Source organism: Xyrauchen texanus, chromosome 27 (genome assembly GCF_025860055.1).
Source record: "Xyrauchen texanus isolate HMW12.3.18 chromosome 27, RBS_HiC_50CHRs, whole genome shotgun sequence".
NCBI classification, from domain to species: domain Eukaryota; kingdom Metazoa; phylum Chordata; class Actinopteri; order Cypriniformes; family Catostomidae; genus Xyrauchen; species Xyrauchen texanus.
In genome coordinates, this window is record NC_068302.1 from 36,569,774 (window position 1) to 36,590,438 (window position 20,665).

Consider the following 20,665-nt stretch of genomic DNA (forward strand, 5'->3'; position numbering starts at 1 on the left):
CATTGTGCTAAAATGGTGGATATTTTTATTGAAAAAGGTTAAATGTTCAAAAAGTTATAAAGACAAGAAGTACAGGTAAAGGAAAAAAATAATTACAAAATATATATACATATACACCAACACAGATGTACTATATTCATAAATAATATAAAGAAGATAAATAAAAGAAGAAATAAGTATAATTGAATTTTTTATAAGTCATGGGTCAGGAAAGTTCTCAGCATAAAAGAAATGGTATACATTTTTTATTCTTAATAACTCAAAGCATTTATGGCTAAAACTATCAAGGATGTGGAAAGGGACTATTTGAATACATTTCTTAGTATTATTCATATTCAATATGGTATTGCTGACTGGTACTGTCGCTCCCTATATGCATATTACTGCACCTACTCCCTGGGAGGGCACCAGAAACGGCTGCCGTTCCTCACACATACGAACCAATTATCACCCCCAAAATCTCCCTGTTATTCACAATCCGATGTTGACAGGTATGATATATAGGTGTTCCTAATAAAGTTCTCATTGAGTGTATAGTTTCAATGAGATAATTGTCACTGCATATTGAGATGGAATAGGAGTGATTTTTTTAACATCCCAAAAATTACATACTTCACTTTTAGGGAATATACAGATTCTTCAGTTCTATCAGGAAGACTTGAGTGATATTTAAGATGACATTTATTTGATGAATATAAAACAGAAAAGTAATGTCTCTCTTTGGCGTAGGCCCTGTCTGGCGGTCCGAGGAAGTCATATCCTGCCGGAGATAGGAGGCAGGTTAAGGAGCCTATCTCCGTGATGGACGGGACTCAACTGGTGGTGGTGGGGTGGTGGAGGTTGCCGTGTTAGCACACTGAAACAGCATTGAGATGATGTGAGCAGACTTATAAAGCAATGGCTATGTGGTTGGCCATGGTGCGATGATGTACAGCTGTTAGTCTTCCTGCTAGAACTACCCTGCGTTTACATTTCTGTTTTCATGGGAACATTGCTAGAAAGTTGTTATCATGTGAAACTGGCATATAAAGGTTATATACAACAATAACACATATAGTAAATATCTTCCTGGAATTGACCTACATTAGACTAGGTTGAGTTATTAGCCGTGGGATGTTATGATTCCAATTTGACAATGTATCAAGTAGATTAATACGGTTAAATCTGTAACATAAACACAGATGTTAGGAACATCAACATGAAACATTTGCCCAATTAACTTGTGAATAAAAACATGTATGTTCCCATGTTACCCAATTGCTTTGAAACCCTTATTAATGACTTTGCAAGAATGTTGGCGCATTTACAAGAATAAAATGCAAACAGGACACATATCATGATTCCCCATGACCAAAATTCACTCAAAATATGAATACTATTTTGATGTAGTACAGGTGTTGTTTTCTAAGAATGTGTGTTGCAATAATCAGAATCTTTCCATTTTGTGGGGGGAAAAAATGGGGTTTGAGAAACTTTTAGCGGTGTTATTGGTACAAACCTGACCTGAAGGAGACCTAAATGTTCTTAGGTGGTTTCACAAGGACTTAACTGTTTGTACACCGCCTTTATTTAGCCCCTGAAAATTACTTTGGATGATATAAAATAATTTGTCAGGTCAATTTAGTCATATTGGGGTATATAACATTTTTGAACTCCATAATATCAGTTCATTTGGATGTAACCATATGAAACACATTTTTTACCGTTACCTCACAAACCAGTTTTTACAGTGCAAAACTGTCCTAAAATGGTCCTAAAGTAGGCTTCGTTTTCTTTATGCTAACGTGGGGGAGGGGCATCATATTTGATGCCGCATTGGGCACCGAGTGAGCCACACTTGCTGTGCTGTATGCAGTAAACATTGTGTAGTATGCAGCGGCGGGGGCAGTGCGTGAGCGTTCCATTCTGTTTTCCATAAGCGGGACAGAGGAGGGGGGAGGGATGAGCTCTGACGTTACCGAGCCCGTTAAATCAGCGAATGGCTCGCGCGTACGCCTCATAGACAGTCCGTCCGCGCACACTGAGGGACAAAGCAGCAGAAGCCGCCGCACCTCCTATACACACCGAACTGCGTCTCGTTTATACATGCTGAGTGTTTATTACCGAATAAGACGATGGTCTGAAGAGATTTAGGCGATAAATTCACGAATGTAATTCCATTACATTCATCCGGTCAGTGCGTGCTCAAAGGGCCGCTTTGGTTTCGCCGTCTCCGCAGTCGCCTTCTCTTTGAGAGATATACGAGCCCATGCGATTCTTCAGACTCACCTTTAAGTGTTTCGTGGATTGTTTTTGAAGGTGCTGTTTAAAAAACGGTGTCTTTTTCTTTTACGACCTATTATTTATTTTACCAACGCGAATTTTGATTAAAAAAAACCCCGCCAAAAACCGTTGCTAATTCGTCGAGATATCTACCTGTGTCAGCCGTTTCTGCAACGGTCTGACGCTGAGGAGAAAAGAAGAAATACATTCTTCAAGAATAAAACTGCTGACTGTTTTTGTAAATACAAATAAATAAAGAAACGGACCAGATCTTGTTCTGATATTAACAGGATCGTCTGGGGGACATCTTGATAAGAGAAACAGACTTGAGCCAAAACAAAATATTTATTTTTACTGACGATTTAAGCCCTTCTTTCGTGTGGTTGAAGGTTGAGGGTCTCTTTGTTTACAAGTGAGATGGAGAAAACCTCTCTGGACGCAAACTGCTGCGCCTTGAACGTGGTCCTGGTGGAGGAGAAGAAGGGACATCTCATTCCCAATGGAAACGCGCATCAAGGCGTCAATGGGACCCTCATCGGAGGGGCCAACGGGGGCCCCATACAAGCGGCCCCTGGAGCCATAACAACGGCGGTGAGAGCGGGTTACCCCGAGCGAGAGACTTGGACCAGGCAGATGGACTTCATTATGTCCTGCGTGGGCTTTGCCGTGGGGCTGGGGAACGTCTGGCGATTCCCGTACCTGTGCTACAAAAATGGTGGAGGTGAGACATGCACATAGTTCTCTAGAACATATTCAGATATTCCCACCCCCTTTGACGTCACTGTACAGCGGAAGAAACGTCCTGACTCAGACCATTGATTCATTCATTCATTCATTCTTTCATTCACTTGCCGCATTGACTTACTGGGCATGTCCATCTCAAAAATCCTTGATAACACTTTAGCTACTTTCACTAATAAATCATGTAATACAGCAGTATCTGGCCACTTAAGCAACACATTATGCATGAATGCCATTTAATTTGCATTGCACAAAATCACAGTGGAATTTATTTGAAAGAAACATATTATATAATAATAATAATAAAACAATGTATGTACTGTTAAAATGCGGACAAACAAATATTTCCAGATACATTAGTGAAACATGTCCATAGTTAATGTGATTAACTACACCAGTGGGTACTCTGCAAGGACGCATGTGTGAACTTGAAGGGAACAAATTGATGACCTTGTGACCAGTTAGTTAAAAAGAATTGCGAAAAGTCAGTTAGTTCTGAGGAAATGCCTTGCATCATTTGTTTGCTGATGCACATTGGTTTTAGTTTTTTTTTTTTATGCAATGAAACTGAAAGTGTGCCACTGTTTTGTATATGAATCAAATTTGAACGAAATGTCTAATCATTTTAATATTAATTTAGCTATTGATTTGTTAAGGATTATATCAGTTTTTGTTAATCCTATTATAATAATAGTACATTTACTGTATATGTGTCAACGGTAACATGACACCAGCTTCCATTGCATGCTATTCGGTTCCTCAATGTACGTGCTGAACAGAAGGTTTGTAAGAGCGCTTGTCAGGTGATCCGAATCTTTGGGTTTTTCCCTTTACAAATCTGAGTGCGCAACGGCAGTGCGCACCTCGTTGTGCGCTGTACTGCTACGTGCCGCATCGCATACAGCCATATATGTAATGCTGCGCGATTAAAGGATAAATACTTGCCAAATACAGTGCGTTTAAATCTTGTTTCTTGTTTGCGTCTTAAATGCATTTCATAAAAGCAGACTTAGAGGTGACCATGTAACCATTAGAGAGGTCACCACTTTAATGACATATCTTGTCTATGTAACAAAAAGAGCAGAATCTTAGAGCTATAGTGTTAAGTTAGGCTACTTCATTACCATCTACAAACACTTAAATCAATCAATCAATGAATTTCACGTGTATTTAACTTTAGCACTAGTTTGCATCATTTTCTTTATAGCACCAGCTTGGTACAATAAGAGATTTATTGTTAAATCTTGCAGTTGCTATAATGTTGTATAATGACAGTTACATTGGCTTAGGTGTGTGAACCAGCATGAAGCAGTATGTACGACTGGAAAATTATGTTGATTCTATGTTTAAATGGAAGAGGACTTCCTACTTTGAAAGGTCGCTGAATGACATGCTGATATTGCTATCACTCTGAAAATGAAAAGAGACAATGCTCATATTTCAATGAAAAATAAGCCCAAAGATTATGCTACAATTACAATGTACGCATACTAGTGCTGAAATGAAATACAAGGAGCATTTATTGATTTATTTAGCGATTTAATAATTGTATAGTTTTAACACTTTTAACAATTCTATTGTGTATTTCATGATTTATTTAAATATTTATTTAATTAATTAATTTTGCGTAAATTGGCCCTCTATAGAATAGTTTACTTAAAATTATAATGCAATGTAAAAATGTTAATCATGATATGTTTTGTAGGGGCATGATATTGGAAATAAATTGGGTTGATTATTGTCAAATGGGTTTGTGACTTATGAGTGAAAAGTACACCAGGGGCGTCATGCACCTATTTGTTATTTACTGCAACCCCCATGTCCCCCCACACCCCTTCAGGCGGTTTTACATCACTTTTTTGCAATCTTGCCACCACTTTTTTCGACTAGGCATTTTCTATAAATGCCCTCGATAGGTGGTGCAACACAACAATGCACACAACTGCTTCAGCTCAAAAGAGTGTGAAAACATGTATCTGGAACCTTTCTCCCATTGAAAATACAGAACCCTCGGCTACCGAGGAACCATGTAAAACTGTTTTCTATACTTCAAGTTTTAAAATGACTGTAAAGGAGAGGATTTGCACTGGAATAAGATAATAAGCCGCTGCTTTCTTTGAACATGAAGAAAAGAGAGAAGATGCAGAGAAAGTCTGTCAAATGCATTTCAGCACCAAAGTAAATGAACAGCAACCATTCAAACAAAAACAAACATTGTATTTATATTATATTCGAAATCTTGATTAACCATTCCAAAGAGATCAGACATATTTGGCAAACATTAACTGTACTGAAGTTGATGCTATAAAAACACGAAGCATAAAGCATTACAAATATAATCACAGCCAATTAACTAGTATTGTTTTACATATCTATGATCCTCAAAAATGCTGTCTAGGTAGGCAGCTTGCTAGGTTTTATACACAGCCTTGTGTGATGACGAATAAGGGTAGCATTAGTAGGCATTGTGCACCACTCATCATCAAATCCACTGATTCGGCATAGATTCTTGCTCTTGCCCTCTATGAGTCATCTTCTGATGCCTTTAGAATGAGAAGCTTAAGTCTGCCTGACACTTTTTGTATTTATTTCTGAATGTTTCATATAATAAGTACATTATTGGAAACATGGAGTGAAGCATGATTATCCTGACAATCACACATTTTATGCATTAGAACACAGCTAGACTAATGTCCAGTAGTTCCTGTAGCTCAACTGGTGATTGCAACACCAAGGTCAAGTGTTTGATTCACAGTGAACGCAGATACAAATAAAATGTATACCATAAAAAGTAGCTTTGAAGAATTGTCTGCCTAAAATCATAAAATATAAATAAAATGTAGATATTTAGAGCCCGATCTCATGAAAATTACTTGACTGTGGTGACATTTTTGAAAGACAAAATTGCATGGCTCCTTAAACGTATTGTGGCAGATCTGATGTGAAATGTCCACTAAGTGGTGTCCAAAGCAAGATTCATTTTTTTCCCAAAGAGTTTAGTTTTTAAAGGGATAGTTTACCCCACAATGAAAATTTTCGCATCATTTACTCACCCTCACAACATCCCAGATGTGGATGACTTTCTTTCTTCTGCTCAACACAAACAAAATATTTAGAAGAATATTTCAGCTCTTTAGGTCCATACAATGCAAACTTTGAAGGCCTAAAAAGCACATAAAGGCAGCATAAAAGTAATCCATATGACTCCAGTTAAATCTGTATCTTCTGAAACATGTGGGTGAGAAACAGATCAATATTGAAGTCCTTTTTTACTGTAAATCTCCAATTTCACTTTCACATTCTTCTTCTTTTGTTTTTGGCGATTCACATACTTTATGCTTATTACCACCTACTGGGCAGGGAGGAGAATTTATAGTAAAAACAGTTGTACCCCCGTACTATACACTGCAAGTGCTAAATTCTATCAGTTAAGCTTCTGCGCAATTTGATCAATTTTGAACAAGCTTGTTTATGTAGTTGATTAAATAATGCAAACATTAAAATGTATCGCCTTACATTTCATACGCTATAGTAAAAGTGTTTAGATGTCATAAGATTGCAATGTCTGAGGAACATTTCCAAAAGTAAGTGTTTATGAACTGATAATCTTCAGTTTATTGTTTGAAAGGGATTAAAAGTGATTGTTGTTTTATCTACTCCAGTGTCCATTTCACTAGGAAATTGTTGCAAAATGTAAAAGAGGTCACATGAAAATAATTTTGAAAAAGGTATAGTATTGTTATGTGAGTCTATGAGACCAGGCTGGATATTTTAAACTACTACATCTATGGGATAGTTGTAACAATTCACTTTCTATAGTAGTTTACGTAATAACAACATTCTTTTTGTATCTTAGACTGAATGAAAAGTATCAAATGTCAAACAGTATATATTCTGATTATAGTCTCCCACTGTTCTTGGGAAAATACCAACGCTTTTTTTCCTGTCTCATTCAATTATGCGTCAGGACATAGATAGGCTCCAAAACTGACATCTCCTCATGGTATATAACCTTACATTGAATGTGTAAACTGTGACAGTGATCTTGGTACCTCATCTAAACGCAGTGTTTATCTTTGGCACTGCCCTGGATCCCTGTTGTGACCGAAATGTCAAGAGTTGATCAGTGTTGTATTAGCACTTGGGTTACAATTCCATTCTCTCTTGATGGATAACTTGATTTCGTTCCTTCTGGTTATTTAGACAAAGAATATGTCAGTGTATTTTGGCTCCAAAGACTCACCCACCTGTGGAAGAGGGGAAAGGTCATGGAAACCAACCGATGGGAACAGGCCTTCAGGACTATTAATTCTTCTGAAAACAATACTTGATTCAAATGGTACATGCCAGCTCGAGAAAGAAGAGATGTCATGAGCGTTGGCTGACTCTTTGAGCTCTCCGTGGTCAAATACTTGCTTTAACCCCAACAATGAGCGCTTAGGTAACAAAGTTTCGTCTCCTAGTGCTGGTTGCCAAATTCAGAGTGTCGTCTTTGTGTGTAATACTGATAGGCTCCTTAATTGTTTTGCCAAATCAAATCTGGGTTTTTAGAAAGTCCCAAAAGGTTCTTACTGGCAGGAGAAGAGTAAATACGGATCATTTTGCACATTCTTGACTATTGAAGCAATGTTCACTGGTTGATACTTGTGATATTTACTTTTAGAAGCTCATGTTTACAGTCACCCAAATTGTTTTAGTTCCTCAGACTCCGAAGACAAATTTAGCTGCAGAAAAATTCATACAATTTCAAACCCATATAATTTTTTTTTAAATCTATGTTTATGGATTTATTCAGATTCTTTCTTAAAGGTGAAGTATGTAGTAATTGCACCACTAGCATCAACATACGGAATTGCAAAAAATGACACTTCCCCATCTGCTAAAGATCGCAACAATCTTGGTTCCGAAATAATTTTTCCGATTAATTTTTTCCCCAAGGGGATTTCATAAAATTCTTAAAGCATTCTAAGCCATGAAACAAACCAGTCAGCTCCGAGATTAATCACAAGATTACAAACTTTGATTTGAAGCACAAAATAAAGCTACACAATGTATTCTTACCATCGTTCATGAGGGAATAAACTACAATCCCATGAAACATTGCGAATGCTGCATTTGAATGAAAAACGTTCGAAAAATACAAAACCTTTGATTTAAAGTTTTTGATTGTAAGTATAGAAACTAGTTATTTTTCAATTGCGATATATTCAAATATAGAAGTAGTTTGAGAGTGTTGGGAAACTGACTTGGTTGCGTCATTAGCAGTGCATCATTGAAGTGGATTGACACTACAGAGCCCTTTTTCTGTGGTTTGATGGCTGTGATTCTCTGATTTGTGGATTTTGCCCTTAGGATCATGGGTAGGGCAGTGTTTCGACTAGAATTCTACTATGAAACACAATTAAAAAAATTTTTTATTAGAAATAACACGGACTGCAGGCATCAGCAGAAGCATACAGTATACCATCAATTAACAACCTCACGTTAGATCTGTCTATAAAGGTTAGACACTTAAAGTTATTGTTCATAATCTATTCCTCTAGGGAATTAATTGGATTTTTACATCTGGATCCAGACTGTTGCTATACTCACAAACAAACAGAATAATTATTTGATAGTGCCACAGTTTATACTAGAGATGGGACCAAGTCACACATGTGCAAGTCTCAAGTAAGTCTCAAGTCTTAACCTTCAAGTCTCAAGTAAGTCCCAAGTATTTTTTTCTTGGGCAAGTCAAGTCAAGTCAAGTCACAGGCTATGTCAAGTCAAGTCCAAGTCAAGTCACAGGCTATGTCAAGTCAAGTCCAAGTCAAGTCACCTTATTATTGTAATTTTACCTGCAGAATCTGATCATAATAAAGTGAAAAGACAAGATATAAGTAACTGTCAGTAAATTACAATACTCATGTTCAGTAAAATACATCATGGAATCAAACAAAATTGTAACTTCATAAAATTATTTATTTTTCACTTCTGCCAACAGTGTTTGAAATGTTTTAAATTTTCAACATTGAGTCCATAAAACAAATAACAGCTTAACATCCAACAGACTCCTCTCAGACCACCTCCCTCTCTCTCTCTCTCTCTCTCTCTCTCTCAAACACAGTTACCTACATTAAACTTTGTTACATTTCTCCTCTTTCTCTCACACACACACTCCCTCTCTCACACACACACTCTCTCTCTCTCACACACACACACTCTCTCTCACACACTCACTCTCACACCCACACTCACTCTCTCTCCCACACTCCCACACCCACACTTACTCACTCTCGCGCTCACACACACACACACACACACACACACACACACACACTCACTCGTCTCTCGCGCTCTCACACTCCCACACCCACACTCACTCACTCACTCACACACACACACACACACACACACACACTCAGAGTATATCCATTAGTCATTACCTCTTTTAAAAGGTATTGCACCTTGAGGTACCAGCGCGCGTGAACGTCATGGCAACGTACAAAACAAAGTACCTCACGCGGGAAACACTTAACGTAAATGCGCGTAACTAAGGTAAATCAAGCAGGCTAGTATGCAGCATAAGCCACAAAGTGTTGGCGAAATAAAAAATTAATGGACAGATTTTTTTTTTCCAGAAAACTTCTTGCACAAAATAAATTCAAGCACTTTCAAGGACCTGTATCTATGTATGTTTATTTTCAAGAACTTTCCAGGGCCTTGAATTTTATTTTTCAGATTCACAAACTTTCAAGGATTTCAAGGACCCGTGGGAACCCTGCTATTATTACATTAGCTAACTACCAACTAACCAGATAAAATTAACAAATTGACAAGCACTTACTGGGCAGAATGGCTCTTCAAATGGCGGAAGAAATTGGAGGTTGTCGTCTGGCTGTCCGCGATCTTAACGTTGCATGTCTTGCAAAGCGCTGTTCGTCTTTTGCCATCTTGATAATAATTTTTGAAGCCGAAGCGATGACCCTCGGTAACGTTACCCCTCGGCTGACATGTTGATGTGTTATCTGATCTAAGTGGGCGTGGTGTGCGTAAGGTACGAGAGGGCATGGCTGATGATAGCCTATAGTGTCGTGAGTATTCTCAGCCTGCGCTCCAGCTGGATCAACTTTATTTTTTAAAATAATTTAAATATTTTATATTCAAATTGAAAACATGATGTCATTAACACTCAAGTCATTCAAGTCTTCGTGTCTCAAGTCAAGTCAAGTCCCGAGTCTTTAACTTCCAAGTCCGAGTCAAGTCTCAAGTATTTTATTTTTTGTCAAGTCAAGTCACAAGTCATAAAAATAGCGACTCGAGTCGACTCGAGTCCAAGTCACCAAGTCACAAGTCCCCATGTCTGGTTTATACTCTCAAGAAGTCGAAATACAAATGGATACAGTAGTTGCCTCTGCATATTAAGGTGGGATAGGAAAAAATATTTTAACATCGAAAAAATTTATATTTCTCAGTAATTGCTAAAGCCTCAGGGACATTTTTTTCTAAAGATGTTTGTATTCATAGGCTTTGCAGTTTTGAAACAAACTTACTAGTCTATTATTGCCAAATCATTTGTGATCTAAGCGTTTTCCCATAGATATCAAGAGAGGTTTCTCTGCACATAAGTTCACTAATTTCCTAAATTCTCTATAGAGAATTCGATAACAATTTACAATGGACCCTTTTCACATATCTGGGTTGGAGAGTAGAAGCAGATGCATAGCAGGATGAACTTGAATGGGGGACCACAGGAAATTACATTTTTGATTACCTGTTTGCTCCAACAGCAATATAAAAAAATCAATGATTACACTTTTACAGATTTCTAAAAGAGCACAGCTCCCTCAGCAGCTGTGTTAGAAGCATCATCGCTGCTATGGTAACTGATTTTTTTATAACGGAATTTATTCAAGGGTAATATAATACAAAGTACAATGTTATACATTTAAATATTTTTAAAACTGGAAATATAAAAAAGTTTGCTACATTTTCGTTGTTAAAGAAAGCATAAAAGCATTATAACAGGTCTGTGAAAAGAGTCAATAAGGTTCCATTTGTTAACATGTGAATAGAGAGGTATAAAAAACAATGAACGATATATTTTTTACAGCATTTATAAATCTTTGTTATTGCTACTTCATACAAATCCAATTGTTTATTGTTAGTTGATGTTAGTTCACAGTGCATTATCAAATGTTAACATATGTTTAATTTAAAAAATGTATTAGTATATGTTGAAATCAACATTAACCAAGATTAATAAATGCTGTAAAAGTATTGTGCATTGTTAGTTCATGGTAACTAATGTTGTTAACAAATGCTAAGAAATGCAACCTTATTGCAAAGTGATACCAAGAATTCAGATACTATTAAAACTGTCTAAAGTTCTCAATAAAACCAATTGAAGTGAAAAGACAACCCCTGTTGTGGTAATGTGTAGTGTTTGCTATAGCAAGCAGTATTACTATTTCTCATACTTGGGGTTAGGGATTTAAACAAACCCCTAACCCTTAGTATAAAATATGTAACCGTTTGTGCTACAGACATCAAATTATGCGTCTGATTTTTTTCCTGGCAGACAATAAATACGGGTGCTAAAATTCCATTACACTTGACCACATTAACCACCTAGCAACCACATTGCAAGGCCCTGGCAACCCCCCACAACATTGTTACGGTGAGTTTTGCATGGGAAAGCAACATTCTTGTTGAGCCCTAATCTTTATTAGGGTTTATGGTAGAAGGTGAAAGGTCACATTAGCTGTCTTATCTGTTTCTTTATTAAGCTTCACCGTCAACTCACTTCTCTCTTTGTGCTATCTGAGGATACGATGCGAATGAGCCTGTTACTTTAGTCAGACATATACAGTTTCTACCTTTGAAAAACTGTTTCTGTTGCCAGGTTACCTGTTTTGCAGTATTATGTAGCAGTACATCAGTGTCAACATTTCTTATTATAACTCTGTCTGGTATTATTTTTATTGGTCTTCAGCAATTGGACAAAGGTTATTTTTTCTTCCTGGTATAAAAAAGTTGACTGAGAGAATACACCCTCAATAAAAAATGGTGAAACAACATGAGAGTAAATTATGACAGATTTTTCATTTTTAGGTGAACTATCCCTTTAAGAAATGTGACACTATAATGGGTGAACATTTGATATTTTTTGTATTGACTCCTTTTAAATATAATGCATGACTGTTTTCTCTCATTAATGGATACTAATAAAGTCAATTGAATGAGCTTTGATACAAATTACTCTATTATAACGTTTTTAAGAATTTATGATTATTTTTATTTGCCGTCTTACATTCATGACACATCAACACGGTCAAACATTTATCATTATTATGCTTTGAAACAAAACCAGATTGCAAATCTTTATATTGGGTGGCTGACAAATAACATAGAAATGTAACAGAAAAAAATATTTTCAACATCTAGGTCTTAGGCTTTAATTAACATGAATGTATAAGTTAAAATAGATATTATAGATGCTGTGACTGGTGACAGTTTTACACAATTATATATATATATATATATATATATATAATATATATATATATATATATATATATATATATATATATATATATATATATATATATATATATATATATATATATATTATATATATATATATACAGGTGAAACTCGAAAAATTAGAATATTGTGCAAAAGTTCATTAATTTCAGTAATTCAACTTAAAAGGTGAAACTAATATATTATATAGACTCATTACAAGCAAAGTAAGATATTTCAAGCCTTTATTTGATATAATTTTGATGATTATGGCTTACAGCTTATGAAAACCCCAAATTCAGAATCTCAGAAAATTACATGAAATCAATAAAAAAAAAGGATTTTAAATACAGAAATGTCGGCCCTCTGAAAAGTATAATCATGCATATGTACTCAGTACTTGGTTTGGGCCCCTTTTGCATTAATTACTGCCTCAATGGCATGGATGCTATCAGCCTGTGGCACTGCTGAGGTGTTATGGAAGACCAAGATGCTTCAATAGCAGCCTTCAGCTCTTCTGCATTGTTTGGTCTCATGTCTCTCATCTTTCTCTTGGCAATGCCCCATAGATTCTTTATGGGGTTCAGGTCAGGCGAGTTTGCTGGCCAATCAAGCACAGTAATACCGTGGTCATTGAACCAGGTTTTGGTACTTTTGGCAGTGTGGGCAGGTGCCAAGTCCTGCTGGAAAATGAAGTCAGCATCTCCATAAAGCTTGTCTGCTGAAGGAAGCATGAAGTTCTCTAAAATGTCCCGGTAGACGGCTGCGTTGACTCTGGACTTAATAAAGCACAGTGGACCAACACCAGCCGATGACATGGCTCCCCAAACCAACACAGACTGTGGAAACTTCACACTGGACTTCAAGCATCTTGGATTGTGTGCCTCTCCATTCTTCCTCCAGACTCTGGGACCTTGGTTTCCAAATGAGATGCAAAATTTGCTCTCATCAGAAAAGAGGACTTTGGACCACTGAGCAACAGACCAGTTCTTTTTTTCTTTAGCCCAGGTAAGACATTTGACATTTGAAGCCCATGTCCAGGACCCGTCTGTGTGTGGTGGCTCTTGATGCAGTAACTCCAGCCTCAGTCCACTCCTTGTGAAGCTCCCCACACATTTGAATGGCCTTTTCCTGACAATCCTCTCCAGGCTACGGTCATCCCTGCTGCTTGTGCACCTTTTTCTTCCACACTTTTCCCTTCCACTTAACTTTCTATTAATGTGCTTTGATACAGCACTTTGAGAACATCCAACTTCTTTTGCAATTACCTTTTGAGGCTTTCCCTCCTTGTGGAGGGTGTCAATGATGGTTTTCTGCACAACTGTCAGGTCAGCAGTCTTCCCCATGATTGTGAATTCAACTGAACCAGACTGAGAGACCATTTAAAGGCTCAGGAACCCTTTGCAGGTGTTTAGCTGATTAGAGTGTGACACTTTGAGCCTACAATACTGAACCTTTTCACAATATTCTAATTTTCTGAGATTCTGAATTTGGGGTTTTCATAAGCTGTAAGCCATAATCATCAAAATTATATCAAATAAAGGCTTGAAATATCTTACTTTGCTTGTAATGAGTCTATATAATATATTAGTTTCACCTTTTAAGTTGAATTACTGAAATTAATGAACTTTTGCACAATATTCTAATTTTTCGAGTTTCACCTGTATATATATATATATATATATATATATATATATATATATATATATATATTTAAATAAAATGTAACATAGATTGATTTTTGTCAGTTAAATGTGCCAAATGTGTTTTGAAAGTTCAAATATTTCAAATATTCAGTGTAGTCAATTAAATTGCAAGTTCACCCAAAAATGTCATTCTGAAGCGATGCAATGACTTTGAATTTTTTGAATTTTCTAGTTCTAGAAAATTCAGAAAATTTGGGTGTGGAATGTCAGAATGTGAAAGTGAAAGTGGAGATTTATAGTAACAAAATGACTTAAATATTGATCTGTTTCTCACCCACTGCTATTATACTGTTTCTGTAAACATAGATTTAACCACTAGAGTCATATGGATTACTTATAAAACAATATAAAGTCATAAAGATTCATGCAAAATTTGAAAAGAATTAGAAACAAAATGCTCTTTTATTACATTAAGTTGGAGAATAGCATGTCACACTGCTGTGACTGCCTAATTGAAGATTTTTTTAGCACACCAGTCATGTTGATATTTAGGTTGTACTGCAGTAACTTAACACTATTGTTGTCAGTGTTGCTGTTTGTAAATGGTAAGGCATGAGAAGGCCTGTGATGCCAGCACAGCAGGGCTAATGTTGGCGTCTTGCCTTGACTGACATCAGTTCCCTGCTCCACGTGGATGGGCGATTAAGAAGAGCGCCTGTTAATCTTTTAATCCTCTTTTTCTGACTGGGGTCCAACGATGGGTGCTTTAGGGTTTAGGCAGCGTACAGCTGAATCCAGCTTTAAGACTCTCAGTGAATTTATCTTCACCTTATATCTCATTAAGCTGAGAATTAAACAATTCAGTTGTTCCTCGGAAATTCGAATAATTTTGTAAGATAAAACTGTTTTTCTAGAGCTTTTAATGTTGCAGGCATTGTGTGACTTTTGGGCCAGTAAGCAGCTACCTAGTAACGCTCTAGCGACAACAAAGCAATATGCTAAAATCATTTAGAACCCCATAACAACCACAAAGCTACACTCTGGCAACTACCCACAACACCCTGGCATTGCAGCAGAGACTTTTGCATGGGCAAGCACCACTCGCATTTTGGATGTTTTCTATATATCATACTGACAATATCAGTATACAGTATATGACTATCAGTGTTACTATTATCCAATGTTCTGAATTCATTCACCTGTGTTTATTGATAAATGCAGAACATAAATGTATGTAGGAACTTCCTCTTTTTTCAAGAATTGTCAGTGTCTTACATGTTTTTTACAATTATCATTTGCTAGAACAAGCACAATCAGTTTAGGTTGCAAAATATTTTATTATCTTTGTATCTACTGTATGGCAAGGTAAATAATCTCATAATCCACATGACTGGAAGAATATTGTGAGAAAATTTATAAATAACATGACGTTGACTAATCTTATTACAAAGCCCATTTTTCAGATATCTGACATGCATACATGGACTAGGGGTTGCATTTTTGTTCTGAAATTAGTGAAAGAGATTCTTGATCCCCAAGGGGCAACTGAGGTACAAAACAGGAACAGATCTTCAAATGTATAGTGCACAGTAAAAGCACTTGCTTACTATAAACACATGTGCATTAAAAGCAGACAAAAGAGTACAATGGTGCTATATAGCCTTCAAAATACCATCCTGAATTAATAAAAAACAAGGAAGTACAAAATATGCATACACACTAGGGATGTGCATCTCCATAACTGAGGCCGATGCGATACGCATTTCGATGCATAGCCAACGATAAGATACATATGAAGCAGCTACCGATGCGATACGATTCACCCCTATTACGATGCAGTGCGATCCGATTTCGATAAGATTCAACACAATGCGATTCAATGCAATGGGAAAAAATATGATACTATGCAATTCAATATGGTAGGCTACAGATAGTTCGCTTTTCTCTCTTTGGTTCAGACAGACAGCAAATCATAAATTTACTTAAGTGCCTTCTAACGCATGGACCTCTCACAAAAATTCTGTCTCCAACTACACTTTTAACAGTGAAACAATTTAAGGATGCTCAGGGAAATTTATACCATAACTTGCCAGCAGACGAATGTGCTTTCGTGTTGGCACTTCAAGTGTGTTGTTAAATTAGTCGTACTGCCTGTATGTTTTATAGTGGCATGACATATTTTAAAAACTGCATGGTTTTATCAAAATCTCCATCTCTTCTAAAACCTGAAGTGTTTGCATACATTGGATTTGTAATTATTTGGTCGAAGATGCAGCTCTTCCTCTGCCATGTTAATCTATATTCTATGTCAGGGGTGCCCACACTTTTATGCTTGATGATCTACTTTTAAATGACCAACTCAATAAGATCTACCAACTAAAAAACACAGTTTAATAAAAAAAAAAAAAAATGCTTGTTGGGACTACTGCATGTACATGTATCCCTACATGGAATTAATCTTCTAATTAATTTAAAAATATATATAATAATGTTCAATGTTGATATCATTCAGTTTTATCACTAAACCCAAAACACCTACAGCACAGTAGATTACAATAGCCAGGGCATTTACCTTATTCTGATGACTTGCACTGAATGGAATCAGACAGTTTTGCATAATCCGGGCAGTAGCTGCTGGTAGCTAGTCTCAAACACTGCTAGCTTTTTCGCGCTCTGTTCTCAGAAGCCCTTGAAAGGCACGGACCTAGTTATCATGTCAACGTCAGACAGAAACTAAAAGAAGGAAAGACATTTTATTTTTATGAAAATTTAACAAAAGCACATTTAAATTTTTTGCGATCTACCAGCATTGCCTTTACGATTGACTGGTAGATCATGATCGACGTATTGGGCACCCTTGTTCTATGTGACTCTCAGGACACGCCTCGGTGTCCGTAGTGTTGTGATACGTCATGTTCACGTAGCAGCAGCGGTGATGAGAGAATGCGTTGGAGAAACAGTTTAGAGAGGAGAAATCAATCTACATATAAAATATTGGTCTCAAATTATTGGTCACTTTCCAAATAATAAAAGTATTGCGCATCTACCATTTTTTACCGATGCAAATATGTAAGAAATGATGCATCGCGATACAAATGCCAACTTGTATCCGATTCACTCTTTTTTAAATCGATGCATCGCATCGTTAACTTTTATGCCGATGCACCAATGTGAATCGGTGAATCTTACTGTCCCTAGTACACACTGCAGGGTTATTATAGTTTTTACATTTTTATTAGTTTTTATTTTTATTTAGCTTTGTATTTAGATTTTCAGTTCAGTTTAGTTTTAATTAATTTAATTGTTCATAAATAGTTTTATTTCATTTTATCTTTGGAAGATGACTAGTTTTATGCCATTTCCACACTAATATTTATTATTATTTATATTAATTATTGTTCGAAAAACAATCATTTTGCTACGTTTATGCCTCTCATCTACACTTCTAATGGTGTTTTCCATTACTGAATACTGTGGAAAACGTTGATGTTAGGAAACTTAAAACGAAAATGGATTAGGGTGGATGTGGCCTTAGTTTTTCTTTTTTATTCTGTTTCAAAGCTACATCCACACTAATGTGTTTTCATTGTTTTCCAAAGTGTGCTGTATTGGAAAGCATTTTCAAAGTCTCAGTTTCCGGCATGAAACTCCATTGCAGTGTGAATGAAAGGCATAAACATATCAAAACCAATGCGTCTTCTGACAAAAATGTGGACGTGGCCTCAGTATTATTTGTAGTTTTTATCCCTTATATCTAGGCTTGGGATCAATGCCATTTTCACGCATCGATAATTGAAATATTTTCTTGATGATTATTGATATATATATCAGGTATTTTTCAGATATATAAAGGGCTGCTTGTTGGACTACAGTCTTTGTCTTTTCAAACATATTTATTAACGCAACTTTGGTAAAGTGCGAGCAGCATGGTAAATTAAAAGGGGTGGCACACCGGACACACGGACGGCATTGCTCGGTCTAAAATTCATAACTATTCATTTATACAAAGGAATGCAAACATCGCTAATGCACCATGCAACTAGCATAGTTTTCCATTAAATTCGGCCCAAATCATTATTAAAGGACAAAGATTATTCACTCTAGCAATCACTGTATGACATATTGTTTATATGTATCTTTCATATGGCCTACACAATGTATTTTCAGTTACAAGTATGTCGTTTTGTGGTTTGACAGTTTGAATGAAAGACCTACTCAAGGTTACATACAGAGAAATTGCATAATAAACGTCTAAACATTTCTAAATGTTCAGTTTGCACTGTTACAACAGTTTCATACACTAACCTGCAAACTCATCAACATCACAGTGTTCATTCTTGAAGTACAAAAACCTTTGTAACTTTGGACTGGCTTCTGCGGCGCTGCATCAGCTTGTGTGTGATACCGGTACTTTTCCTACCCACTACCGGCTTCAGAAAATTTTAAATCACCCTCTTTTGGTCTCCCAATGCTATTACACCACACTATTAATCAGAAGGCCAAATGAGTGAATTGGAAAGCATGCAAATTAGGCTTCTAAATTCAATTTTGGCTAATTTTAATATATCGATGCCTCAAAAATATATTGAAAAATTGTCTGATCAGTAATCGATATATCGATATTTTATGACATCCCTACTTATAACACAGCACCAAGGGGCAGGTGACAACACACATGACTCTTTATCAGAATATGCAACAAGCGAACTGAGATTGGTTGTTTTACATGTCAGTCAGATAGACAATTTAATGGGGTGGGTTACAGAATGCACCGATATTCTGAAGTTAGGCTAGAGAGTATTTTTCATTCTTTTGCAAACTCCTGTTTTATTTTCATTTAGTTTTTTTTTCTTTCCCCTATTGTAGTGCACATTTGTAGTGTCAGTTTAGTTTTTGTACTTTTGCAAACTCCCAATTTTTTTCATTTTATTTTTATGCAATTTTTATTTTTATGCTACAACATGAAGACAGCAAAGATTAAATATGTCAAAATTAAGGAATGGCAACTTAGTAAGGTGATGCCAAGGGTATATATTGCTTCCATTGAATGCATTTGCTCATGGCTAGTCGATAATTCCAGTGCCACACAATGACACTGTAGACATGTTCATTTTCACCTGGTAATACATGAAAACAAATGTCATTGGCTTCTAAGCCGAATGTCATATGTGTTGACAGTGAGACCATACCCATCTGTTGTGTAGGGGGAGGAGTAGGAATCTATATTTATAGCCTCCGTTCATCACTCGAGAATCCAATCAGATCTGATTGTGTTTTTATGTGCTCTTTGTAAACGATTGTGTTAAAGGATGATGTGAACTGCTCAGCTGGTCTTCACACACCAATATCACTAACTGGCAAATGGGATTGAGAGCCCTAACAATCAGTAACTCTCATAGCATTTTTAGCTCATCCAGAATAGAAAGCTTAGCCTAGCATATGTTCTCCTGTCTAGTCAGTATTAGCTTCACATCGTGCTGATATTTACACTAGGAGGAGTCACGGGATAGTTTAGCAAGTAAGTGTTAGCCTTATGAGCTACATAAATCTCCTTTTTAAAGGGATTACACCACCTTATTCCTTGATATATTTTCATTTCTTTGTACTGTAGTTAATAGTACCCAAGCACGCTTGCATGAACTAGAGGAAAATTGTATCTCAGATGATCCTCCTACAATTCCTAAAAACATTAAAGACATAATGAAATTAGATAAATGTTGACATAAAGTATAAACCTTTAAAATTAATGTGGATTTAATGTGTAAAATTACAGTCAAGTTCTACATTTGCTCTCCATTTAATCCCATTGCTATCTAAATAATTTAAATAGACAATGCATAAATTTAAAAGACATTTTGGCAATGTACTAATGCTATCAGGGTAGTATTACATTTTGGGAAGATACCCCAAACCGTTGTGTACATCTGATATAACATCTTCCAGTTTAATTATAGCAGTAGCAGACACCATTAGCAATGAAAAACTGGCTGTTTTAGACTGGAAGAAAGAGAGAGAGATATATAAAGATTCCTCGTCTTTTGTTTCTAATGTAAGAGATTTATTATTATGGGCACACGTTGATACAGAATCAGGTGCTCTATAGACGAGATTCCTCATCTCTCGGGCAGTCACGACATCAGCCACTGCAGTACGCACAACACTGTGTGTGTGTGTGTGTGTGTGTGTGTGTGTGTGTGTGTGTGTGTGTCGCGACTCACACTTGTTCATATTCCACTGTAGTGTGTGTGTTCTCCCATTGACCCGCAGTCACATTCTCATGCATCATCCGTTTGCTGTGTCGCACTCTCTTTTGTTTGCAAATCAGCCTCTTTCCTTCCTCGTGTTGTTTGACACAAGCCCACGTTTGCATATTTTGTAGCTGCAGTTACATCAAGGAATAGCTTAAGTCACGGCGTGTTTCCAGACATGCCTATTTGTTATCATTGTGTGGAACGCTCAGGAGATCTGTACCGCACATTGTGTTCTATGCATTGTCCTGTAGGCAGTTTATC

The 20,665-nt window shown here is 36.5% G+C and overlaps 1 protein-coding gene across 2 annotated transcripts in view; it reads left to right on the forward strand.

Annotated features, from left to right (window-relative positions):
- Window positions 1–1,988: 1,988 nt before the first annotated feature.
- LOC127620726 (sodium- and chloride-dependent creatine transporter 1-like) overlaps window positions 1,989–20,665 on the forward strand; it is a 61,548-nt gene continuing 42,871 nt past the window's right edge. For both annotated transcript variants that reach the window (XM_052093928.1, XM_052093929.1), the window contains exon 1: window positions 1,989–2,983. In XM_052093928.1, the coding sequence (XP_051949888.1) occupies window positions 2,680–2,983 (304 nt within the window). In that variant the 5' untranslated portion in view covers window positions 1,989–2,679. The remainder of the gene's footprint in view (window positions 2,984–20,665) is intronic.